Source organism: Macaca nemestrina, chromosome 14 (assembly GCF_043159975.1).
Source record: "Macaca nemestrina isolate mMacNem1 chromosome 14, mMacNem.hap1, whole genome shotgun sequence".
Taxonomy (NCBI): Eukaryota; Metazoa; Chordata; class Mammalia; order Primates; family Cercopithecidae; genus Macaca; species Macaca nemestrina.
Window position 1 is genome coordinate 86,933,026 of NC_092138.1, and position 23,146 is coordinate 86,956,171.

General features: G+C 41.2%; 1 protein-coding gene across 1 annotated transcript in view; it reads left to right on the forward strand.

The window, feature by feature from the left end:
* The window catches only part of LOC105487115 (pappalysin 1), a 250,659-nt gene that overhangs the window by 50,805 nt on the left and 176,708 nt on the right, over positions 1–23,146 (forward strand). The window contains exons 3-6 of the mRNA XM_071078810.1: positions 2,517–2,662; positions 6,713–7,006; positions 15,004–15,196; positions 22,509–22,630. Of these exons, the coding sequence (XP_070934911.1) occupies positions 2,517–2,662; positions 6,713–7,006; positions 15,004–15,196; positions 22,509–22,630 (755 nt within the window). The remainder of the gene's footprint in view (positions 1–2,516; positions 2,663–6,712; positions 7,007–15,003; positions 15,197–22,508; positions 22,631–23,146) is intronic.

Consider the following 23,146-nt stretch of genomic DNA (forward strand, 5'->3'; position numbering starts at 1 on the left):
TGTCCCGAAGATTTTCCCCTGATATATTTGAGAGACACTCAGCCTGGCTCTGTATTAGTGGGAAGACCTCAAGCAGCAAAAGGAAAACTTTCATCCACAGGGCTGTGTTGTTGCTTTTTTTTTTTTTTCCTTTGGGTGGGTTCCTCTTGGAGAGGTGGGGAAGAGAGAGGCCAGTGGGGCCTGGATTGCTGCTGTGGATTCTTCTGCCTTAGGGAAATGGAGGCTTCCCAAAGTATGAAAAAAAAAAAAAATCACGTACAAGCCAGGGAGAGGCTCCCACATCCCACTTCTCTGCTTTGGGCTAGGATGAATACCACTTCTTGAAAAGATTGGCTTCTGCAATTACCACTGAATAAACAACCAATTAAAATGTCTCCCCTGCCCCTACCCCACCCTTTTTCTCTTGAAGCTTTCTCATCTCAGAGCTATGGGGCAGAGGTGGCTTTCTCTAATAACATTTGTGTTCTCTGCCTGAGAGAACATTTGATGGAAATGAACAAATCAATTAGAAAATAATAAATTATGTGGAAAGGGCTGATCCAAGAAAATCTCAACTCCTCTGTGTTTTCATTCTCCTCCCATGCATTGTTTCCCCTTTCACTGTGGGCCTGGGTGAGCTTGGAAATGAGGGTGAGGTTGTGGGAAGAGTTGGACACGTCTAGATTTGTACTTGGCCTTGTCGCCAGTTGTGTGATCTCTGAACCCCTGTTCCTTCATCTGTATGATGGGGATAAGTGATAGGAATAGCTAAACATGCACTGGGGCTTTCTACATGCCAGGCATTATTCTAAGCCCTTTATGCTCTCTTTATTAACTACCTTAACCCTCTGAACAGCTGTATGGGGTAGGTACTATTACCACACTCTTTCTGTATATAAAGAAACTGAGGTGCAGGAAGTTAAGTACATTGCCCAGGGTGGCCCAGCCATAAAGTGGAAGAGCTGGCTTCAAACCCAGGGTTGTAGCTTAAGAATGAGCCATCTCACCCACTCCGTTGCATTGCTTCAGCTACCAAACAGGGATGAGACATGTGTACCTAGCACAGGGTCTGGCATACAGCAAATGCTTAATAAATGTTGGCTGTCTCTTTCCTCGTTCTCTTCCCTGATGACAGAGCAGACTGAATAGAACTCCTCACAAGGCTTCCAGCCTAAGAAGTTGAATATGGGCTCTTGGGGAAGAGAAGGGCTCAGCAGCGAGATTTCAGGTCAATATCTGAGTTTGTGTGGCTATTCTTGGAATTAGTCAGCTCAACCTAGATATAGATGTAAGCTCTCCTGGGCCCACCTATATCTTCAACTCATGTTTTTTGCGAAAAGTTGTACAAATTATGGTCACAGGAATGTTTGGTTTCGTGAGCTTGGGGCTTTCTGTGACATGGGCGGCCATGACGTGCTAGGTCTCAGATGTATCCTGTTCACAGCAGGGTAGAGGTGTAGGTTTTCCACCCACAGAAATGCTCTGTGGAGCATCAGGCAGCTGTTACTAATTTCAATGTATTGATAAGGAAACCAAGGCCCCATTAGTCAGGAATTATTGAATTTGAGACTGAGAGTTAAGTATTTTTACTCTTACTTTTCCCAATTTAATTCAATTCCATCAAAATCTACTGAGGGCTCACCGGGTATCAAGCTTTGTGCCAAGAACTGGGCAAACAGAGATGAATAGGGCACCTCCCCTTCCCCCAGGTGGCCACAAGTATGTATTATATAATAGAAAGAGGAAGCAATTTATTGAAATGGCAAATGAGAGAGAGTGCACTGCTAGTAGGAGGTGGACGAGTATGGAGATGTTAAAAGGGGTGCAGGTGAAAAGAGCATCAGGGAAGTCTTCCTGGAGGAGGGATACCAGAACAGACTTTGTATTTGTTCATCAGAGAACAAAATGCTGATCAGAGTCCCAGCAGAGGAAACAGCATGAATAAAGGTACCAATGGGATAATGCACCATACAGGGTGCAGAGATGTTGTCTGTATGCAGTGGAGTGCTCAAGAGAGGTTGTAGAGAGAGATGAGGCTAAAGAGAAGCCTGTGTCTTGGAAGCCATGCTAGGAACTTGGACTTTCATATATGGGGAGGCCCTTCTATTATTCTAAGAGGTGACGAGTAGGAAACCATCATTAATGTGTGCTACTGGCTGGGCTCTGTGAGAACTCCTGGGGAGAGACAGCATTAAGAAAAAGGAAAACACTGCCAAGTAGCAGCTTGAACTTAGTTAGGTATGAAGAAGGTTCTCTAAGCCTCTGGAGATAATGATACTACCCTACATCTCTATTCATAAGAAGCCTAACAACTTTGGCAAGCCTCTTAAACTCTCGAGGACTTAATTTTATGATCTGTAAAATGGAATCATCTTACTTATAATATTATTGGGGGAATTCAATAAGGTAGTGTTTATAAAGTGCTTAGCAAAGTGCCTGGCACACAAAGTAGCTCTAAATTATTTGGAGTGTGCCTATTATTTAAACAGTATCTTTTTGGGGGCATGATAACAGTCAAGGTTCTTTTTCTGTTTCAGAGCCTACTTGGATGTTAATGAGCTGAAGAACATTCTTAGATTGGATGGATCAACACATCTCAATATTTTCTTTGCAAACTCCTCAGAGGAGGAGTTGGCAGGAGTAGCAACTTGGCCATGGGACAAGGAGGCTCTAATGCACTTAGGTGAGTCTTAGAAACTCCTTCAGGAGGCAACTGGAGTAGCACAGTAATACATTTAGTGCGATGCTGATCATTATTGTGATCATGATGGTGGTGGTGGTAGTCATGAGGGTGAAAAACCCATTTATTTATCACTTTTTAATTTACAAAACTCTTTAGCATCCTTTATCTCATTTTGACCACCAAGCAATTTTCTGAAGGAAATAGCACCGTATTATTAACCATGTTTTATCAATGAGGAAATGAGACCCAGAGAGGAAATGGGGCTTATCCAACATCATACACAAGACAGTGACAGTCACAATTGGAATCTAAGTTTCCAACACTGTCCATTGTTTGCTTTCTCCTTATACCCTCTGCCTCCTAGTTCCCGCAAATATCTTCTTAGTCTGGTAACCACACTGTACTGGCACAGCCAGTCATGGGTTGGCTTGAAAGACACCAAAGAGGCAAGAAAAAGTGAGTTCGCAAGAACTCCATGTTCCTCCATGTTCCACCCACCAACACCAACAGGAACTCTTCTTACATTCAAATTATACATATCCATAAACAAGACATAAGTTTGTACAAACCAATCACCAAAAGTTAGACATGACAACAGTTTCTGAACCAGGCCCTGTAAGCAAACATTGTAGTTCTTTAATTTTATTTTTTCCATGGTCTCTTCCAGGACACATCTATATGTAAACATGCATTTTTTTTAAGTGTACATTTTAAAAATCATAGCATAGATGAAATTCTGTGTTCTTTTTTCACTTAATATTATACTATCTACTTTTTTTCCCAGGTTGCAGAAGTCTTTTCCTTAACTTCCCACACATTTTTTTTCACTTAAAATCACAAAAGAAAAGCACCCTTCTGGGTTATTTCCCCCTCTCTAAAGACAAGATTTTTAATAGCCACATAATATTCCCTTGAACAAGGGCACTGCCATTTATTTAATAATTTTCCCTTTGGTAGAATGTTCCCATTATTTACAAGAATGAATCGTGATGACTCAGTGAACATCTTTATCTGAGAATGTTCAGGCTCAGCAGTGACAGTGCTGACTCTATCCTCAGGCCTGCCTGGTCTCCCGGTGAAACATAGTCCAGTAGCTGCTCCACTGCTATTCTGTCTTGGAAATTAGAAATTCAAATAATGGAAGTTTTGCTGAATGAAACCATAGACTTAGTTTCCTCCAGACGACTCTCATGTCTCAATTGTTTTTTAGAGAATGAAACCAATTTGTGTGTGCGTGTGTGTGTATGTGTGCCTGTGTGTGGTTGTATAAATAAAGATAGATACAAAGATAAATATCTACTTGTTCTCAGCTGGGAGGATTTTATGCCCCAGGAGACATTTGGCAATATCTAGAGACATTTTTGCTTCTTACAAATGGGGGAATGCTACTGGCATCTAGTGGGTAGAAGCCAGTGATGCTGCTAAATGTCCACAATGTCCACTACAAAGAATTATGCAGACTAAAAAGTCAATAGTGCTGAGATTGAGAAATCCTGAGATAGCTGATGTATGGGTATCTACATAGGCATATGTAGATAGGCAGATAGACAGACACAGACAAGCGGGGTTGGGCAGAAGAGAGTGTGCAGCTTAGGCAAATTTGAAGGTGATCAGCTTATATCACATACCTAGTATGATGTATGGAAGTAATGCTAGACTAGAGCCAAAATTCGTGTTTGTTTTCAGCTGTGACTTTACTTAGCAGTATGGCCTTAGGCAATTATCCTTCCTTCTTCAGGTCTCAGTGTCCTTCAGTATTAAGTAAGCAGGTCCTAGGAGGCCAGAAGACCCTAAGGATCCTTCTCAATTCTGAAATTCTGTCCTATTAGAAAAGCAACTGAAAGGGCCATGATCAGAGTCTGAGAAGGATTGAGTAGCAGGCTTCTACAGTTAGAAAAAACTACTCCTGATAATTCCATAAATTTCAGAGACTGGCTCAGGGCCAGGAATAAGGGAGGCTATAAATCCATAGCATGTTATAGTATTTCAGGATGATGTCAGGCTCAAGCTATTTCACCTTTTAAGAGAAGCAATGAAACAGGACTGGGGCCCAAGTGCTGTCACTCTGTGAAAAGGGGTGAGTTGGGAGGGGATGAGGTAAAGCAAACAGGGTTAGCCTAGACATTAAGTCTGCAATCCAGTCATCATCCCTGGAACGGTCCTTTCCTTTCATTACCTTAATAATGAAGCTTCATGGAGAGACAGAGAATCATTGGCATTATTGTAGCTGCTTATTTTAGAGCTCACCAGAGATGCAAAGTCCATTTTCCATAGTCACAAGGCCAGTGTGAAGCAGAACAAGGATTGCAACCCATGTCAGCTAACTCCAGCTGGACTCCAGGCTGCCCTCTCCCCATCCCAAGAGATGCTGCTCATGAGTAATTCCTCTGCAGTAGCCCCAATCAAACCCAATTTATTACAACCATATTTTTCCTCTCTTTTTCTGCTGTTACACCATGATCCCTGGAAAAAGCCTTGGGTGGGAAGCAGATTATGTTTCATGTTGTGATTGACAGAAAATAATTGAGAAAGATTTCCTGTCTCAATTTCTCTTCCTCCCTGCCTCTGCCTGCCCTCTTCTCATACCCAAGTGCATGTGCACACCCACACACTCACATGCCCTCTCACACATCTTTATCTTTGTGTTAGAAACCTCTAAGCAATTCAAAATTGCTCAGAAATTCAATCTCAGAAATCAAGTCCTCCAGTGACCCTAACATGGAGACAGAGTCCTTCTTCAAAATCAGAGACCTCTGCATAGACTCTATGAGTCCCTTGACTGAGCAAGCACACCATTCCAGAGGTTCAGTCTAAGATGAAACTCCACATGCCCATGTGGGGCTTGCCAGCTCAAATCAACAAGACCCTAACTCCTCACTATTTTTATAAGATGCTGCTCTACACCTAAAGTGCCTACTTTCAAGGTTCACAGACCTGAGTTTTAACCTTCCCCTAAACATTGTTAAATTTTAAAGTTTAATTATCTCTCTGACAGCCTGTATGCATCTTTCCAATGCCTAACATGAACACAGCACAAATACTACCCATAAATTCTGCTGAGATCTGTTCTGTCTATCTGCCCGAGCCAAGCAATTTTCAATTTTTTGAGGCATGTGGTATAGACCATTGCTTCTCAAACTAGAATATACAGACAAGTCATTCAAGGCTCTTTTTAAAATACAGATTGTACTTCTGTAGGTCTGGGGTGAGGCCTGTGATTCTGCATTTCTACTAAGCCCTCAGGTGATGATCATGCTGCTTGTCCTCAGGTGATGTACTTGATGTATGGAGGTGCTATTCTAGCTGCTCACACTAGATTAGCTAAACCTCACAAACTTCTTTAGATGAGTTAACATTCAGCAAATATTCAACACACATTTAATGAGATACTCAGCTCCAGGCCCTTTGATAGTCATTAACTATAGAATATTGATTAAGAGTCCTGCTCAAGTGACATTAGCTAGTAAGAAAACTGTTATAATAGTGAACACAACATGGTGCTGACCTTCATGAGTGTTCATGCTCTTACAGCATCAGAGATGAAGATATGAGGTTCAGAGATGCTAATTAATCCACTCGATGTCACAGAGTTAGTGAAGGCAAAATGAGAACCAGAACCAAGATCTCTGACCCTGAGGGCTTTGTCTAGACAAGAATATGTAGAATATTTGGAAATAAGAGTAGGCCTTACTTTGTAAGGGAGAGGTTGCAGCAGAAAGGTTTACTGGCCCAGAAATCAGAATTTCTGAATTGCTCTCCATTGAAATAGTTTGAAATCACCTTGGGTAAGTCCCTTCACTTCTTTAGGCATTGGCGTTTTCATACGAAAAATGAAGGAATTGTACAAAATGACTTTTGAGATTCCTTCCTGCTCTGATAAGTCATGATTCATGTCACAGGTTGTAACAGCTCTCAGGGCAATGGAGTCCTAGGGTGGAGAAGCTTGTGTTTATTTTGGGCAGCATCTCTTTATTCTTGGTGGACTTGAGGGTTCTTGTACCAAGAAGCAGAGTACCTAGTTTGCCTGATTCTCTGGATTTCTCCTTACAGGTGGCATTGTCTTGAACCCATCTTTCTATGGCATGCCTGGGCACACCCATACCATGATCCATGAGATCGGTCACAGCCTGGGCCTCTATCACGTCTTCCGAGGCATCTCAGAAATCCAGTCTTGCAGTGACCCCTGCATGGAGACAGAGCCCTCCTTCGAGACTGGAGACCTCTGCAATGATACCAACCCAGCCCCTAAACACAAGTCCTGCGGTGACCCAGGGCCAGGAAATGACACCTGTGGCTTTCATAGCTTCTTCAACACTCCTTACAACAACTTCATGAGCTATGCAGGTAGGGCCCTACACTCTGTAGGGTGAACAGGACTGGATGTCAGATGTGGGATCCAATCCTGGCTTGGGGGAGCCTTGAACGAGCTACTTACCTTTTCTAAGGATGGAAGGTCTAGCTCTGCCACTCATCCACCTAATGTCTTTGGGTTATTCTCTTTCTGGGTTTCACTTTTCTCAAGACAATGGAATTGTTGGACTTGCATCTCCATGATCCTTCCTAAATGTGCAGCACATTTTTCTAAGCTCGTGGTTGTTGAACTTTTTTTATTTAACCCATGTGTCCCTTAGATAAGCATAAAACTCTCACATTCTCTGTTATTATGTTTTACAAGAACAATAAGATTGCTTTGGATTTTGCAAAGAGAAAATCATGACATGAGATTGGGTATGATTTTTTTTTTCCTAACTGAATATATCTCATCATAGTCCATTTGTGTACCACTAGTAACAGTGTTAGGAGCATTAGGGGATACCCTACACTTCCCTTTAGGACAAGATACATCAAGGCCTTTGAGCCCTTTTAGCACCTTTGGCAAATTAGAACAAGACACCCCTTCCTCAGGGCTGTCATAGCCCTTACCACTGCACCTTCAGCTAAGAGTCTTTGTGTTTGTCACAATGCACACAATTGCACATGGCGGGCCAGCATCAAATTCTGTTATCATACTCAACTTGGTGTCTCTTTCCCCGCTAGAACAAGCAAATTCTATCAATGAAAAGATTGCATCTAATACATCATTCTATTCTCAGAAGTTAGCACAGGGGCCAGTGCTTAATAAATGTTTGTTAGGAAAGGAAGAAGTAAAGAAAGAAAGGAAGGAGAGAGGGAGAGTTGGAGGGAAGGAGGAAAATGAATAAATTCTCTTATAACGGGTATATAAAATTTATTATTTTCAAAAGCAATATTTCTACTCATGTAACAAAATATTGTCCAGAAAGGCCTTTAATATGCTCTCTCTCATTTAATTCTCACAACAAATGTGTAGAGTTAGAACTATCCCCACTCTGCAGATGGCAGCATTGAAGCTCACTGAAGTCATTTGCACCAAGTCACATATCTGCCTCCAAGTATTTTTCTCTTTTACTCTTATATTTCTTCTGAAGACAGCTAGCTGATGGTTGAGTGGGGAAACTGAGCAACTTGGGTAGCTTTTACACTCTATTCCACAGAGATGCTTCAGGGCACTGCCCTGGTGGCTATATGAGTAGGGCTTTAGGCTCTCATTCCTGCTGGAGCCAGGGAAAGCGCACCCACTTTCTGACTATTCTACATTTCTGTTGAGGTTTTGCCTCATTGCATTTGAAGAGAGGAATTTGCTGCTGGAATGCAAAGGGTTCTGTGATCCCCAGTGGTTCTTTCTGCTTGTCCATTTGGGCTGATGACCCCTGGGGGCCTCTCCAGTATAAGGTTCATACAGTCCAAACCTAAATTAAAGTGTCAATAACCCACCTCTGGTACAATTAAGAGTCTTAGATTTGAGTGCTCAAAAAAGACCAGGGTGCTGGGTATTTCCTGAAAAGCAGATTCCCACTGGGCTCCCATTCCCAGCCAAGCTGACACCCCGTATCCGGTGCCCCATCCCCTCATACAACATTGCTTACGTTCCATTTCTGTAGCACCTTTTCTTGGCCAGCTCAACGTACATGCAAAATAAACAATAACATAAGTTTGGAAGTTTGCCGGCCTCTTAGGGGCTAGGAGCTGCCACTAGCTACCAGACCCCCATAAACTAAATCTTTTTTTGTTCCCCTTTGTACAGATCTAAAGGGTGATTGATTTACTGTTTTTTTTAAAGGAACCCCTCAGCTCAGTGACCCATTAACAACAGAACTAATTCACTGAGCTACGATAACAAACTTACACCCACAAAAGCATATTCAAGGCGACCACGAGCTTTGAAATGTTTGTTTTCCTTAGGATTTCTGATAGATGAGGTGACAAAAGCAGCTGGATGAAATTCAAAATGCAGAACAAGACTGGGTTCTCAGGGCTGCGGAGAGCCACCATGAGAGCTCTCTCCATCAAGACAATTGGGTGAAGACATTGTGAAGACTGGGTCAACTTCTTCTTGTTGCTTTATCTTCCTGGGTGCTTCTTCTTCAGGCTTGATCACTAGTAGGGAAAAGGTTTGTGGCTCGGCATTGCCAACAGAACTTTCTGTGAAGATAGACATAGTTTGTATCTGTTCTGGCCAGTATGGTAGCCACTACCTGTACTACCTGTGTGGTAATTGAATGATTGAAATACAACTAGTGTGACTAATGACCTGATTTATCAATCTTATTTTAACTAATTTAAATCAGAATAGCTGCGCGTGGCTGGTGGCTACCATATTGGTTAGCTTAGGCCTGCAGTAATTCTTGAGTACGTGTGATATGCCGGACACTGTATGAAACTTTTCATAGGCTTGTCTCATTGAATCCCCAAAGTAGCCCAAGGAAGTGCACAAGTTTTACAGATGCAGAAAATGTGGTTCAGATAGCATAAGTATCTTGCCCAGCATCACAAAGTTAAAACAAGGCAAAAGTGAAACCTAAACCCAAGTGTTTCTTACTGCAGAACCTGTGTTATTAACTAGCAGATATCTGCCTCATTTTCTGGTTCTGGGGAAGGTTGAGAGTGCCCCAAATGCTCAGATCAAGCAGGCACCAGGCAGGTGATGGGGGGAAGCCTAATTCAGTAGGCAGGCTGGACGGAGCTCCAGAGGAGTATAGTTACGTGGAATTCTTGGGTAACTCTTGGAAACCTCAGCAGATAAAAGAGCAGCAGACTCAGTTCCACTTTCTGGAGATAATAGGCTATAAGAGTTCCTGGAGGAGGACACTCTGGTCCTCAAAAATGCAGGAAGCCAGGCTTTCTCTAGCCTACAGGAGCAAGTGTCTTGTCCCCATCTTTCTGTGTGTCATGGCTTCTTAATATGCACACATAGATTGACCCAGCAATTCCACTTCTAAGGAATATATCCAAAGCAAATAAATCAATTGGTATGCTTAAAGATTTAACCGTAAGAATGTTCTTAATGATATTTGTTTCCTAAATATTTATTAGGCATTTACTATATGCCAGGTATAGAAAAAAAAATGTATGAATAATTAGAAACTGCTTACGAGCCCAAAGATAATGGATTGCTGAAGTGAACTGCAAGGTATTCATGTGATAGAACATTATAGGGCCACTAAAGATGACAGAGAAGAAGGCTGAAGGACATGAACAGAAGTGGAGTAACATGGTGGTTCAAAGCATGAAATTTGGAGTGAGGAGACCAAAGTTGAATGTTCCGTGCCCAGCTTTGATCTTCAGCAGTTTACTTGTCCTCTCTGAGCCTCAGTTATTTCATTAATACCATTGATGATAAGGATGCTTGCCTTGCCTGATTGTAGGTGTAACAGTACAAGTGAAGCCGTTAGGTCTGTTATTGTTATAAATGCCGATCAATGATAGACTGGATAAAGAAAATGTGGTACATATATATCATGGAATACTATGTAGCCATAAAAAAGAATGAGATTATATCTTTTTCAGGGACACGGATGGAGCTGGAAGCCATTGTCCTTAGCAAACTAATACAAGAACAGAAAACCAAACACCACATGTTCTCACTTATAAGTGGGGGCTCAATGATGAGAACACATGGACACATAGAGGGGAACAACACTCACTGGGGTCTACTGAAGTGTGGAGGAGGGAGAGGATCAGGAAAAATTACTAATGGGTACTGGCCTTAATACTTGGGTGATGAAGTAATCTATAAAACTCCCATGATACAAGTTTACCTACGTAAAAAATCTGTGCATGTACTCCTGAACTTAAAATGCAAGTTAAAAAAAAAAAAAAAAAAGAACTGTCCTTGGTATCATAATTAGTGCTCAACAAATGATGATTAGTAGGATTATTCATTGACTACTTACTGTGAAAAGGGTCAGAAAGCCATATATATCATGTAAGACCTGTACATATGTATGTGATAAGAATTACAGAAATTTACTGTAGATATTTACGTCCCTATACAAACAGATACATATACATACATATACACACATATACCTTAGACATCAATTTTTTTATATATAGGTAATGAGTTCAGGGTAATATTTATTTTTTGTAACATTTTCGACATATTCCAAATATTCTACAGTGAATTTTTATTATAAATTTATTATCTACATTTATTATTATGACTATTATTACTATCATTATTTTTAAAAACATCAAAAAGACAGGGAGTTTTACACAAGGCAACTTAGTTATCCATTCACTAGACATTAGTTAGCTTGTTAAATGCTCTCATCAGCTTTATGAGACAGGTAACATCTTATTCCTCCTTTTATGGTGGGTGAAAATGTGGTTGACAGGGGGTCAACATTGTGCCCAAGGTCCTAAGTGGAGTGAAGGCATGGTGTTCATGTCCTGAACCTCCATGCAGTGGGGCCTTTCAGCCACAGGTGAACATTTGTTCTTGAGAGCAAGCTTCAGTTAGCAAACCCAGGGTACTGTATCAACAGTGTGGGGACTAGCATAGGCTTCCCAGTGCTGAAGTCCCAAAGTTCTTTCTGCTTTGGGACAAGATGAAGACAGAAAAACAAGATGAGCTGGCCAGTCCTGGAGACCAGAAGAAGTGGCCATAGATTTCAAGAGGGGAGGCATTGGGGGGACGGAAGCCGAGTGGGGCCGACTCTAGACATTAGCTAATTGAGACAGAGTTTTTGTGATAAATGAAAACCCTTTGGTACCTCTCCCAAGATTTTGATAGCTGCTAAGTCTCCAAGTAGTGCACCTTGGGATAGATTTCGACTTCAGCTTTTCTTTTTTTTTTCTTTTGAGGTGGAGTCTTACTCTGTCACCCAGGCTGGAGTGCAGTGGCATGATCTCAGCTCACTGCAGCCTTTGCCTCCCAGGTTCAAGTGATTCTCCTGCCTCAGCCTCCTGAGTAGCTGGGATTACAGGCATGCACCACCACACCTGGCTAATTTTTGTATTTTTAGTGGAGATGGGGTTTCACCATGTTGGTCAGGCTGGTCTCGAACTCCTGACCTCGTGATCTGCCCACCCTGGCCTCCCAAAGTGCAGGGATTACAGGAGAGAGCCACTGTGTCCAGCTTCAACTTCAGCTTTAAAGTTCAAATACATTCCTGTCTCCCTACTAGGTTCCATCACCTATCCATTTTTTCAAACTTTTTTTTTATCGACAAATGTGAAAATGTTTCCTTTTTAGGTTATAAAAGAAAAATATACTTTTTTGTTGTGGGGGAAGCAAGTAGAGTAGATATTTATGCAGGGAAAAAAAACCTACTGTTTTTCAGCATCATTCATTTTGATAAATGCTTTTTGTGCTCTTGCTTGTTGAATTCTCACAAATTCATGGTTTGGAGTTTATTTAAATGCCCCCAATTTATGCACGAGGGAACTGAGTCTTAAAGTTATCTCATTTTTTGGTCATGCCTGATTAGTATTCTGTTCTATGTCTGTGCCTTAAAGTACACAGCCATTTCCCTGTAAATGAACAGATGTGCTATTTGTAATATTTTCACCATTATAAATTATGCTTCAAGAAACATCTTTGTATGTCTATTTTACCCATGTTTATCCTAGAGTATCTATCTTTTGAATCCATAAATTCCTTATTGTTAGATCAAAGAGAATGCATATTTTATATCCTGAATTTTTTTCCTGCTTCCAGTTTTGTAACACTCACACATACATGAGCACACACAAGCATACACACACACCACATACACACTATTTCCAATTCCCATTTACTAGCATTTATCATGGGACAGGCATTGCTCTTAGTACCCCACATCCCTGCACCTTGGCTGTGTTTTGAAATGAGCAATCGTGTTATCATCACTGTCTTCACTTCACAGATGGGGTAACTGAGGCACTGGGGGCAGAAAATCACTTGTCCATTTGACTCCAGATTCTATGTGCACTAATCTAGTCGCATGGCTATACTTCTTCCCTTAGCCATCATGCCCTTTTCCTGCATCTAACCTATTCGGTGGCTTTTCCAAAGCTTTCGAGATGAAGTCAAAAGTTCATGGCAACAAAGAAAAAAGTGTCCAATTATCTGGCCCTTTTTGGACTGAGGACTCTTTCCTTGCAATAGGGAGCCATAGAATGTTTGGTATTCAGGAGTTACATGGTGGGATCTGGGTTTGAGAGAGATTTACTCATTTATTCACTATACTGTGTTTCTTAAGAGACACTGGGCTCTTCTGCTTCTCCTAATGTGTTAAAGACTTACCTGGGGTGCTGGAAAGGAGATTGGAAAAAATTACTAAGGGGATTTAAGGCAGCTTCTGTATAGAACCTCCTTTACACCTCTGCCCCTTCCCTAAGCTGGATTCTCAAAGCCATGTCTAACTGTCCAGCACCTGCCCAAACGTATTTAATGTTTGTTTGATAAGAAGAAACCAGTATATGCTGCAGGATTCCCAGTAGCGGATTTATTTTAAGATTGCAAGAGCCTTGTGCTCCTCTGTCTGGGGCCTAGCTGTGGGCTCCCTGACCAGGTGGACACCTCTGGGAAGTGGTGTTTTTGGAAATTAAGCCAAAACAGTGCCTTGTCCTGCCCCTGGGGCAGTTGAATGAAACTGCTGGAGGGAGAAATGGGAAGCAAGCGTTCTCCCTCAGGGCCAGGTCTTAGGTCATGCCCTGGAAAAGAGATTAGGATCAAAGGTCGTTAGATCCAAAGACACCTGAGAGATTGTGTTCCAAGCTCCCTTAGCCTCAGACTCAACTCCCATTTATCAACCACCTGCAGGATTTTATATCCATACAATGTCTCATTTATGCTTGAAAAGAAGTTCTCATATCTCATATTGATCAGAAGCACGGCCTTGAAGTCAGGACTGCCTGGGTTCAAATCCCAGATGTATCCCTAGCTTTGTGATTTTAAAATAGTTGTTTACCCTCTGTCAGCTTTAATATCCTTTTGTGTACAATAAGGAAAATAGTAATGCATACTCCAAAACTCGAGAGAAAGGAAGAGGTTTACTGTGTCTAAAGCACAGTGGACCAATGGCAGCACTGAGTGGGAGATGTTACTACTCATATTTTCAGCATGCACACTACCCTGGCTTGTTCCCAGGTCTGCCTGACTCCCTGGCCTGTGCTCTCTGCCTAGGGCACCATGCCTCTGTAGTCGTGCAGCACTTTCTCCTGCAGCCCCTCTCCTTTCTTTTCCAATCTTAGCCATGCAATCTGATCAACCTCAACTATCTCCTTTAGAAGACTTCCTGGTCACCTGCCTGTCCCTGCCCCCACCCATGCTGTCTTCCTCCCTTATCACTGATCGACATCACGGACTTTAGCAGCCTTGTAACAACCTTGACTCATACATTGGACTGGTCTTGACCTCATAACTAGACTGGTACCTCTTCATGGGCAGGAACTTTTAAAGTTTCATCTTTCCATGCCCTTGGGCACAGAGCAGAAATGTAGTAGACACTCAGAAGATTTGTTTGAAGGGCAATATCACCACATCAGTTAACAGTGAAATTAATAAATGAGTAGATGAAAGAATGTGAAGGAGTGAGTTGGAACCAGAGTGCATCAATGAATGAATGAATGAGTGAGTGCATAAACAAGTGAATGAATGAATGAATGAGATGTATTGAGTGGGGGTTGAGGGAGGGAGGAAGTAATGGAATTGTTGACTTAGTACCTGGTGGATCTGGGGGCCGTGGGAAATAGCTCGTCTTGCCTGTGTCCTTTGCCATGACCTCCACGCTGCTCTCTTCCCAGTCTCAGCCATAGTTTTTCAGTTCCATCCACTCTTCCCTCCCTCCTGTTTCCTCTCACCTGTCTCCAGAAGTGATGACTACACTAATTTGTTCACAGGTCATTAACTCTTGAGCGCTGGAAGAGGCCAGCCCTGAGTTGGCAAGGAACGACTTGGGTGCTGGCTCTCAGGCCGCCAGGAGCCGTCATAACTCTCTGGTATGCCTGCCTGCCCTTGCAGCATGATGCTTATCTCTCCCTCTGCCTGCTTGCAGATGACGACTGTACGGACTCCTTCACGCCCAATCAAGTCGCCAGAATGCACTGTTACCTGGACCTGGTCTACCAGAGCTGGCAGCCCTCCAGGAAACCGGCGCCTGTTGCCCTCGCTCCCCAAGTTGTGGGCCACACAACGGACTCTGTGACACTGGAGTGGTTCCCACCTATAGATGGCCATTTCTTTGAAAGGTGAGTGTGCCCTGTGTAATGTTGATCCCTTTCTCTCTCTCCTGCCAAGAAGAGGGAAACTTGGAAGGGAAGCTGAGTTGGAGAGGGATTTTTACTGCATTTCTTGTTCTTGTTCAAAAGGTATCTCCACCACCTAGCATGCTTTAAATTTGGGATCAGGGAATAAATAAATGGTTGTTAATAGAAACGAATAAATAATAATAAATATTTTTAAGTGAATGGGTACTTAGATTCACTTTGTTATTAGAAACTTGGAACCCTCTTTTGCTACAGACCTCCTCTGGGATGGAGGTACTAGTCTTGTCTCCATGAGCTCAGGAGTTGTGATTGCCTAGGCAAAAACGTTTATATTATATTATATTATATTATATTATATTATATTATATTTCAATTAGATTATATCATATATATACTTATATATGGATATATATATGTGTGTATCACGTTTGTATATAAGTACATATTTACATAAAAGAATACATATACAAGGCCGGGTACGGTGGCTCACACCTGTAATTCTAGCACTTTGGGAAGCCAACGCAGGCAGATCATGAGGTCAGGAGTTGGAGACTAGTCTGACCAACATGGTGAAACCCCGTCTCTACTAAAACACAAAAAGTAGCCGGGCATGGTGGGGGGCGCCTGTAATCCCAGCTACTCAGGAGGCTAAGGCAGGAGAATCGCTTGAACCCGGGAGGCGGAGGTTGCAGTGAGCCGAGATGGTACCACCACACCCCAGCCTGGGTGACAGAGTGAGACTCCGTCTCAAAAAAAAAAAAGAAAGAAAGAAAAGAAAAAAGAATACATATACATATATAACATATAAACACAATTTTCGACTGTGCAAAATTTTTTTATTATTTTGTAGAACTAAAGGTAGCATTTTTATAAGACCAGGGAATGATAAACTAAGGCACAAGATACCTCTGTTCTGCTGCCCTGACTGTTCATTAACCACATGGCCTTGAGAAGGTCACTTTCTCTCTCTAAGCCTAATTCTCCCTTCCCTGAAAACTGGGTCTAATGATACTACAGTGGCTTGAAGGTGGAGACCTGAATCAAATGGTCTCTTGTGATACTTTCCCCCATATAGACTCCTTGAGGAGCTCAAGCTCTAAGGGGACCAGATTTAAAAGGGTCATGAAAATAGACCAAGGTATTTGCATCTATTTTGGAATTTTGCCGTAATTCAGGGAAGATTAGTGTATTACCCCTATGCCCAGCCCTTCTTTGGGATGCTTCATCTACTAATGGTGATATTTTAATGATGGCAAAAATAATAACCATGCTAACAATTGGTTAATATTACTTTATTGTAGTTTCTGGGATCTATCAAGTGCTTACTATGTGAGGGATTCTCTACCAAATGCTTTACATACAGAATCTTATGTAATCTTTCTGGTAACCTTGTACAAAACGAATCATCTTCCTCATTTGCTAGATAAAAAGAGAACTGGAGCTGAAAGAGGCTGAAAGGTGACCATAGAGCCATAGAAAGTGGTAGGGACTGGGCTTCAGCTCCTGTTTTGTATTGTGTTATCTCAGACTCCTATGTGCTTTCATTAAGTTGTTTCAAAACTAGAATTGGAGAAAAGGCATTACACTGCCCCCCGCAAGAAAAAATAAATAAAAGCCACAAAAAGAAGCAAGAAATTCTCATTTACAAGTGTATTTGTCTGCATTTGTGTGTATGTCAAAGATATATTAGGCAAAGTACCTAAATAGACACTTCAAGACACACAAATGGCCAACAGCTATGTGGAAGAAATGCTCAACCTCCCTAGTCATCAGGAAAAGGCAAATTAAAACCACAAAAAGATATCACCACACCCCTGTTAGAATGGCTATTACCAAAAAGATGAAAGATAACAAGTGTTAGCCAGGGTATGGAGAAAAGGGACCACCTGAGCACTGGCAGTGGGAATGTAGGTTAATATAGCCATCACGGAAAAGAGTATGGGGGTTCCTCAGAACATTCAAAATAGAACTGCCATATAATCCAGGAATCTCAATTCTCTGTATATATTTAAAGAAATTGAAATTAGTATGCCAAAGAGATTGCTACACTCCCATGTTCACTGTACATTATTCACAATAGCTAAAATACAGTCAACCTAGGAGTCCATCATCAGATGAACAGGTAAAGAAAATGTGGTACACAGATGGTCTCCAATTTATGATAATTTGACTTCCACTTTTTTATCTTCACAGTGATTAAAAAGCAATATGCATTCAGCATTTCTTTGAGTATTAAGATGGTATAAACCTATTTTAAGTTGAAAATATCTAAGTCAAAAGTGCATTTTCAACTTACCGTATTTTCAACTTAAAATAGGTTTATTGAGTGAGTCCTAACCCCATTGTAAGTCAAGGAGCATCTGTATATACACAGTGGAATACTACTATTCAGCCTTAAAAGGGGGAAAATTCTGTCATTTTCAACAAAATGAATGAACCTGGAAGACATTATGCTAAGTGAAATAAGACAGGCACAGAAAGACAAATAACTGCATGCTCTCACATATATGTGGAATCTAAAAAAATTGAATTCATAGAGGTAGAAAGTAGAATGATGACCACCAGAGGCAGGTGGGGTGAGTGGGGAAAGGGACGATGTTGATCAAAGGGCATAAAGTTTCAGGTAGATGGGAGGAATAAGCTTTAGTGATCTGTTGCGCAGAATCGTGACTCTAATAAATGATAATGCATTGTATATTTCAAATTTGTGAGAAGAATAGATTTCAAATGTTTTTGCCAAAAAAAATAAGTGTGAGAGATGATGGATTTGTTAATTTGCCCAATTTATTCACTCCACATTGTAAACAAATATCAAAACATCACACTGTACTCCATAAATATATACACAATCATATGTCAATTAAAATAAAATTTAAAAAATTTTGAAACATATTTGATCCCAGTACCACATAAAATGTGGGCACTAATTTTTCATCACATTACCATCAGTACCTGAGTCTAGAACCTTCTTTGGCAGCTGGCAAATGTGATCATCAGGGCAGGAAATGCACTTCCTACACTCTCTGTAGAAATTCCCCTTCCCCTGCCCCAGCCATCCTCACTGGGAGCGCAGAGCTGGGTTTGGGAAACCTCGTGTGACACTTCAGAGCTTTCCAGCAGCCCATAGATTTATTTATTTTTTCTGTGGTGATGAGAAGTATCAGACTTTTGGTCAAGCCTTGGCCTCCATTCCACTTAAAAATGGAAGTTTTGTAAATGAAGCTTCCTGTGTATGTATTTAATTTATATTTCATAAAGCAGTTATTGTCCATTAAATAAATACCACCTGATTGTTGGAAACCTATTGGAGGGTTAATTGTTGTGTAATGAGATATGTCTCTATTACACAGTGTCCTCAGCTTCAATCAATATGTTTTTAATAACCTATAGTCAGTTGGTTCTTGAGGCTCATACAATCGCTATTCTGTTCAGTTTAAGATTTCATAACATAGTTATCATACGTTAAATTAAAACTGACATTTCCAAAACATATCTAATTAGAGTTAGCAGCTCCATTGACCATAGTCTATGGCTAAAAGAAGTCAGTCCACAAGTTCAATAAATTGTTGTAAAGAAATGAAACTGTCTTTAATGTATATCACTCTCCCACACAGATGGAATTTATACTCATGCAAGTTGGCTTAGTAGAAAGTGTACAAGCTTTAATGTCAGGTCATCCATTTCCCATCCTCAGCTTTATCATTCCCAGTCAATGGGACCTTGAGCAAAGCCATCTCACCTCTGATCCTCTGGGTCTTCTTCCATCAAAATGTGCTAATCATGCCCACGTCACCTAGCTTTTGTGAAGAATTCAGCAAGATAACTGTGAAATGCCAAGCACGCACACTCTATGTTCAAGAAATATCAGCTCCCATTTTGTGCAACATTTTCCAGAGCTGTTTAGCTACTTGAAAATTCCCTTTCTCTGCAAAGCCTCTGGTGTTTTCCACTACATCCATCAATGCCAACCTCTCGCCCCTGGCCATCCTCATGTCCTCCTGCTGTTCTCACATCTGTGGTCTAAGAGAATACAAGGGTTTCCCTTAAAAAAACATATTCAGATCCTCCCACAGCCTGTGTCCTCACACATGGGCAACTGAATAAATAATTCAAGGCCACCCCTGGTTTTCCTAACTCCTTTATTTTTATCTGTCTTGCAAACACGTGTTGACTGGGTGGTTTCAGTTATCTGACAATTGGCCATGGTGTATTGGAAATAGTACTGGACTGAAAACCAAGAAACCTGGGTCTGAAGTCTTTGTGACCTCATCCATTCCCTCTGCCTTTGGTCTCAGTTTTCTGATCCGTAAGTCAAAGAACTTCTGGCCTTTCTCAACCAAGGTTCCTCTTCTAAATTTTAAGACGTGGAAAATGATTTAAGTAACTATTTCCTCATTTCTCCCAAAGATGGTACATAATAAGTACTATTTTAGTTTCATAGGAGACAAGTTAATTCATTATATATAATGGATGCCTTGAAGAAACACTGTCCAATAAGATTTGCTGCAATCATGGAAATATTCTATATCAGCACTAAGATTACAGCCATTAGCCAACTGGGGCTTGAAATGTTACGGTGTGACTGAAGAATCAAATGTCAAAATGTATTTATTTTTAATTAAATTAAATTTAAATAGCCACATAAGGCTAATAGCTGCCATAGTGGACAGCACATACTTAGAGCTTTAAGCTTTGATTTTCGTGAAACCCAAGTAAGAAAGATGAGCTCTCCCAGCTTTGGTATCCTGCATGTCTATGATTTCATTGTGCATGTTTATGTATGTTTATGTGTAAATATAGGCACCCATGAAGACAAAATGAATGCGAAAGTTAGGAAACACATACAATTCCTAGATGTGTAGGACAGGACATCATACATATGCTTCAGCTGGATGATGATTTGTGCACTCATCAAAGTATTTATTGGGAGCCTGGGACATATCAAGAATTCACTGAAACTCAGGTGGCTTTATGTGTATCGCCCACAATAAAACATCTAAGGGATATAGAAAGAAGGAATGAATGACCATCAAGGTCAGCATGGTTCCTGAATTCATCCCAGAACATTTGTAATCCCAGTGTCAATCTAAAGCCAGTCATGTGACTCAGAGCCACTAAGCGTGGATTGTGGTCATCCTAAGGGAACTCTGCCTTCATTAGCAGTGCTGAGGAAGTCTCTCTCTCCACTCCTACTTTTCTGCATATGAGTATATTTGTATAATTGTTATTATTGCTACTCCAAGAGTAACTCATGTATTTAAAATATTGAGAAAATTTAGAAAACCAGAAAGAGTAATAATAGGGGGTGGGATCCATCATCCTATATTCCATTTCCCAGAAATTGCTGCTGATAATATTTTGTTTCATAAGGTTATTTGAACATTGAGATACTGCTGTAGATTTAGCTTTGGATGTGACTTTTTCATTTAATATTATAGCTTACACATTTTCCATGAAGTTGCATAATCTTTATAAATATTTCTGCAATAACTGCTTGCCATTCCATTAAGCATATTAACCATGGACTATTTAATGATTATCTTATCACTGAATATTAATATTAGTGTGCTTGCAAAATTTCCACCTACATATGGGTTCATACTTACAATGATAAGGCTGAGAACGCAAAACCTACAATTTGAAGATCTGCGCTAGGTTAGCCATGAGTATTAGCACATGCTTAAGTGACTAGTATCCATCCATCCATCCATCCATCTATCCATCCATCCATCCATGCATCCATTCAACTGCTTATACTGACCAACATTATAAAATAAGTTGTGTGCTGTGCCGTGTGAGATAAAAAGATAGTTATTAGATATTGACTTTGTCCTCAAGGACCTCACAATCTTTTGGGGGAAACTCTCTTGCATGTCGAAAAAAATGTCTTCACAGAGGAAATGATGTCCAAGGTGAACTCGAAGGAGGAGAAACATCAGCCAAGTGAAAAAAGTCTGCAGAGGGGATTTGGGTAACATGACACAACATGATAGGTAGGCACAGCTTATCGTGGAGAGAAACAAAGCTAGAGTGAAGCAGAGGATAGTATGAAAGAGGATTGAATACCACATCACAGGGCATTAGGGGATAAAATCACAGAAAGAGGTAAGCAGGGGCATGACCTGTTCATCTTGAGGTTTGGGGATGATCTCCTGTCAGCTGTGTGGAGGAGGAACAGGGAGAAACCACACACTGTGATGCTTACAAGCACAAGGTTCCTGACTGTGTGAGCCCAGAGGCATAGTGAATGTCTCTGTGAGGGGAAAGCCATAAGGCTTCAGACCTGGCTTCTCCCTTGCATCCTTTCAGGTAGCCAAAGCACAGACGTTCTTCCAGGAATTATGACAGAGTTATCATCAGGACCATTGCACTTTGAGAAATAACGGGTTGTGCTGGGACATTTCTCAACATCTTCCCGAGATTTCATTTCCAGTCCCTCTGCAGAGGTCACTCAGATTTGCTGGTTTTGGTTCACAACAAGAAAGGAGAAGAGGACTCATTCCTCTCCCTTCTCCACAACTGCCTCATAAACAGATGCCAAATCTGGAAAATGAGTAGGATCCCAGAGACTGCTATGGCCAAAGGAAGATTGAATCCAGATACACAAGACACAAGTTGGTAGGGGAAGCCATCGTAATATTCCACTTCTGGGACTGGTCCCATTGAGGGATTGGCTAGCCCCTTGGAAAGCTGCTAAAATGAATTAGATGGCATGGTAGTGAAACTGCTTTTGACTGTAAAATCGAGGAGTGACTCATCCATCCACAGAATGTCAAGGCTGGAAGGTTCTTTAGCCATCGTTTAATCCAGCCCTCTTATTTTCAGATGAAGGAACCATGCCCTCTTCGTATTTAATGCCTAAAACACAGGATGGTGTCTGGCACATAATAGGTACCTGATAAATATTGTAAAAGGAGTAAACTTTGAGAATGAAATGGAGCAAAAGGTTTTCTCATAACTACATTGCAAATCTTCAGTGGAACTTTACATGCCTGATAAAATTAAAATTACCGCAGGTGGTGAGTCTTCAGCCTGTTGACTTCGTGCTGCTAAAAATCAGAGAAATGTGTACATCATCAGAACAGAGGCCACTTAGGCCCAAACGAGGTTCTTGCTGGGCAATGGGGAGGCATTTCACTTATGGTTATTTCTAGAAGCCTTGGCATATGTAGGGAGGAAAGGGGGAAACACAGATTTGCTGTGTCCTCTGCCCCATTGACTCTGGCCTAGTCCCATCAGTTGCTCATTCAACTGTTCCTAAGTCGGTGCATTTTCCCTTTCCTTGGCCTCCTAGAGAATTGGGATCAGCATGTGATCTTTGCCTGGAAGGGAGAATCCTGGTACAGTATGCTTTCAACGCCTCCTCCCCAATGCCCTGCAGCCCATCAGGACACTGGAGCCCTCGTGAAGCAGAAGGTAAGTCAGCCTTCTGGAAGCTCACTGACAGGTGGAGTGTGCAAAGAACAGGTCTTTCAATGTATCTGGAGTAGTATGATTTTTATGGGTCTTTCTCATGTATCATTTCATTTGATTAACATCATCCTGCAAGGTTAGTAGTCAAGCACTCATCCATTTGACAAACACTTTTTGAGCACCTGCACCATCCTAACATGTTCTCGTATTACAAATGAGGAAACAAAGACACTAAGATATTAAAGAGGCGCCCAAGGCCACACACCTGATACAAGCACAGTGTCTTGGGGGTATTTATATATCCTTCAGTCCCCAACTGCTTGTAGTTAGTTACAAACAAGGTCACTTTAGAGTCAATACAAATATTTTGGGGCTTCAAGGCATCAGTGGTCTTTGATTCTTCTTCTGTTATTTCTTAGACTATACAGAGCACTTTCACATGCATTGCAACTATTCCTTTTAATTTCTTCTATGTACCCTCTTTTTGAGATCTATTTACCTGTAAGACACTTAATGGAA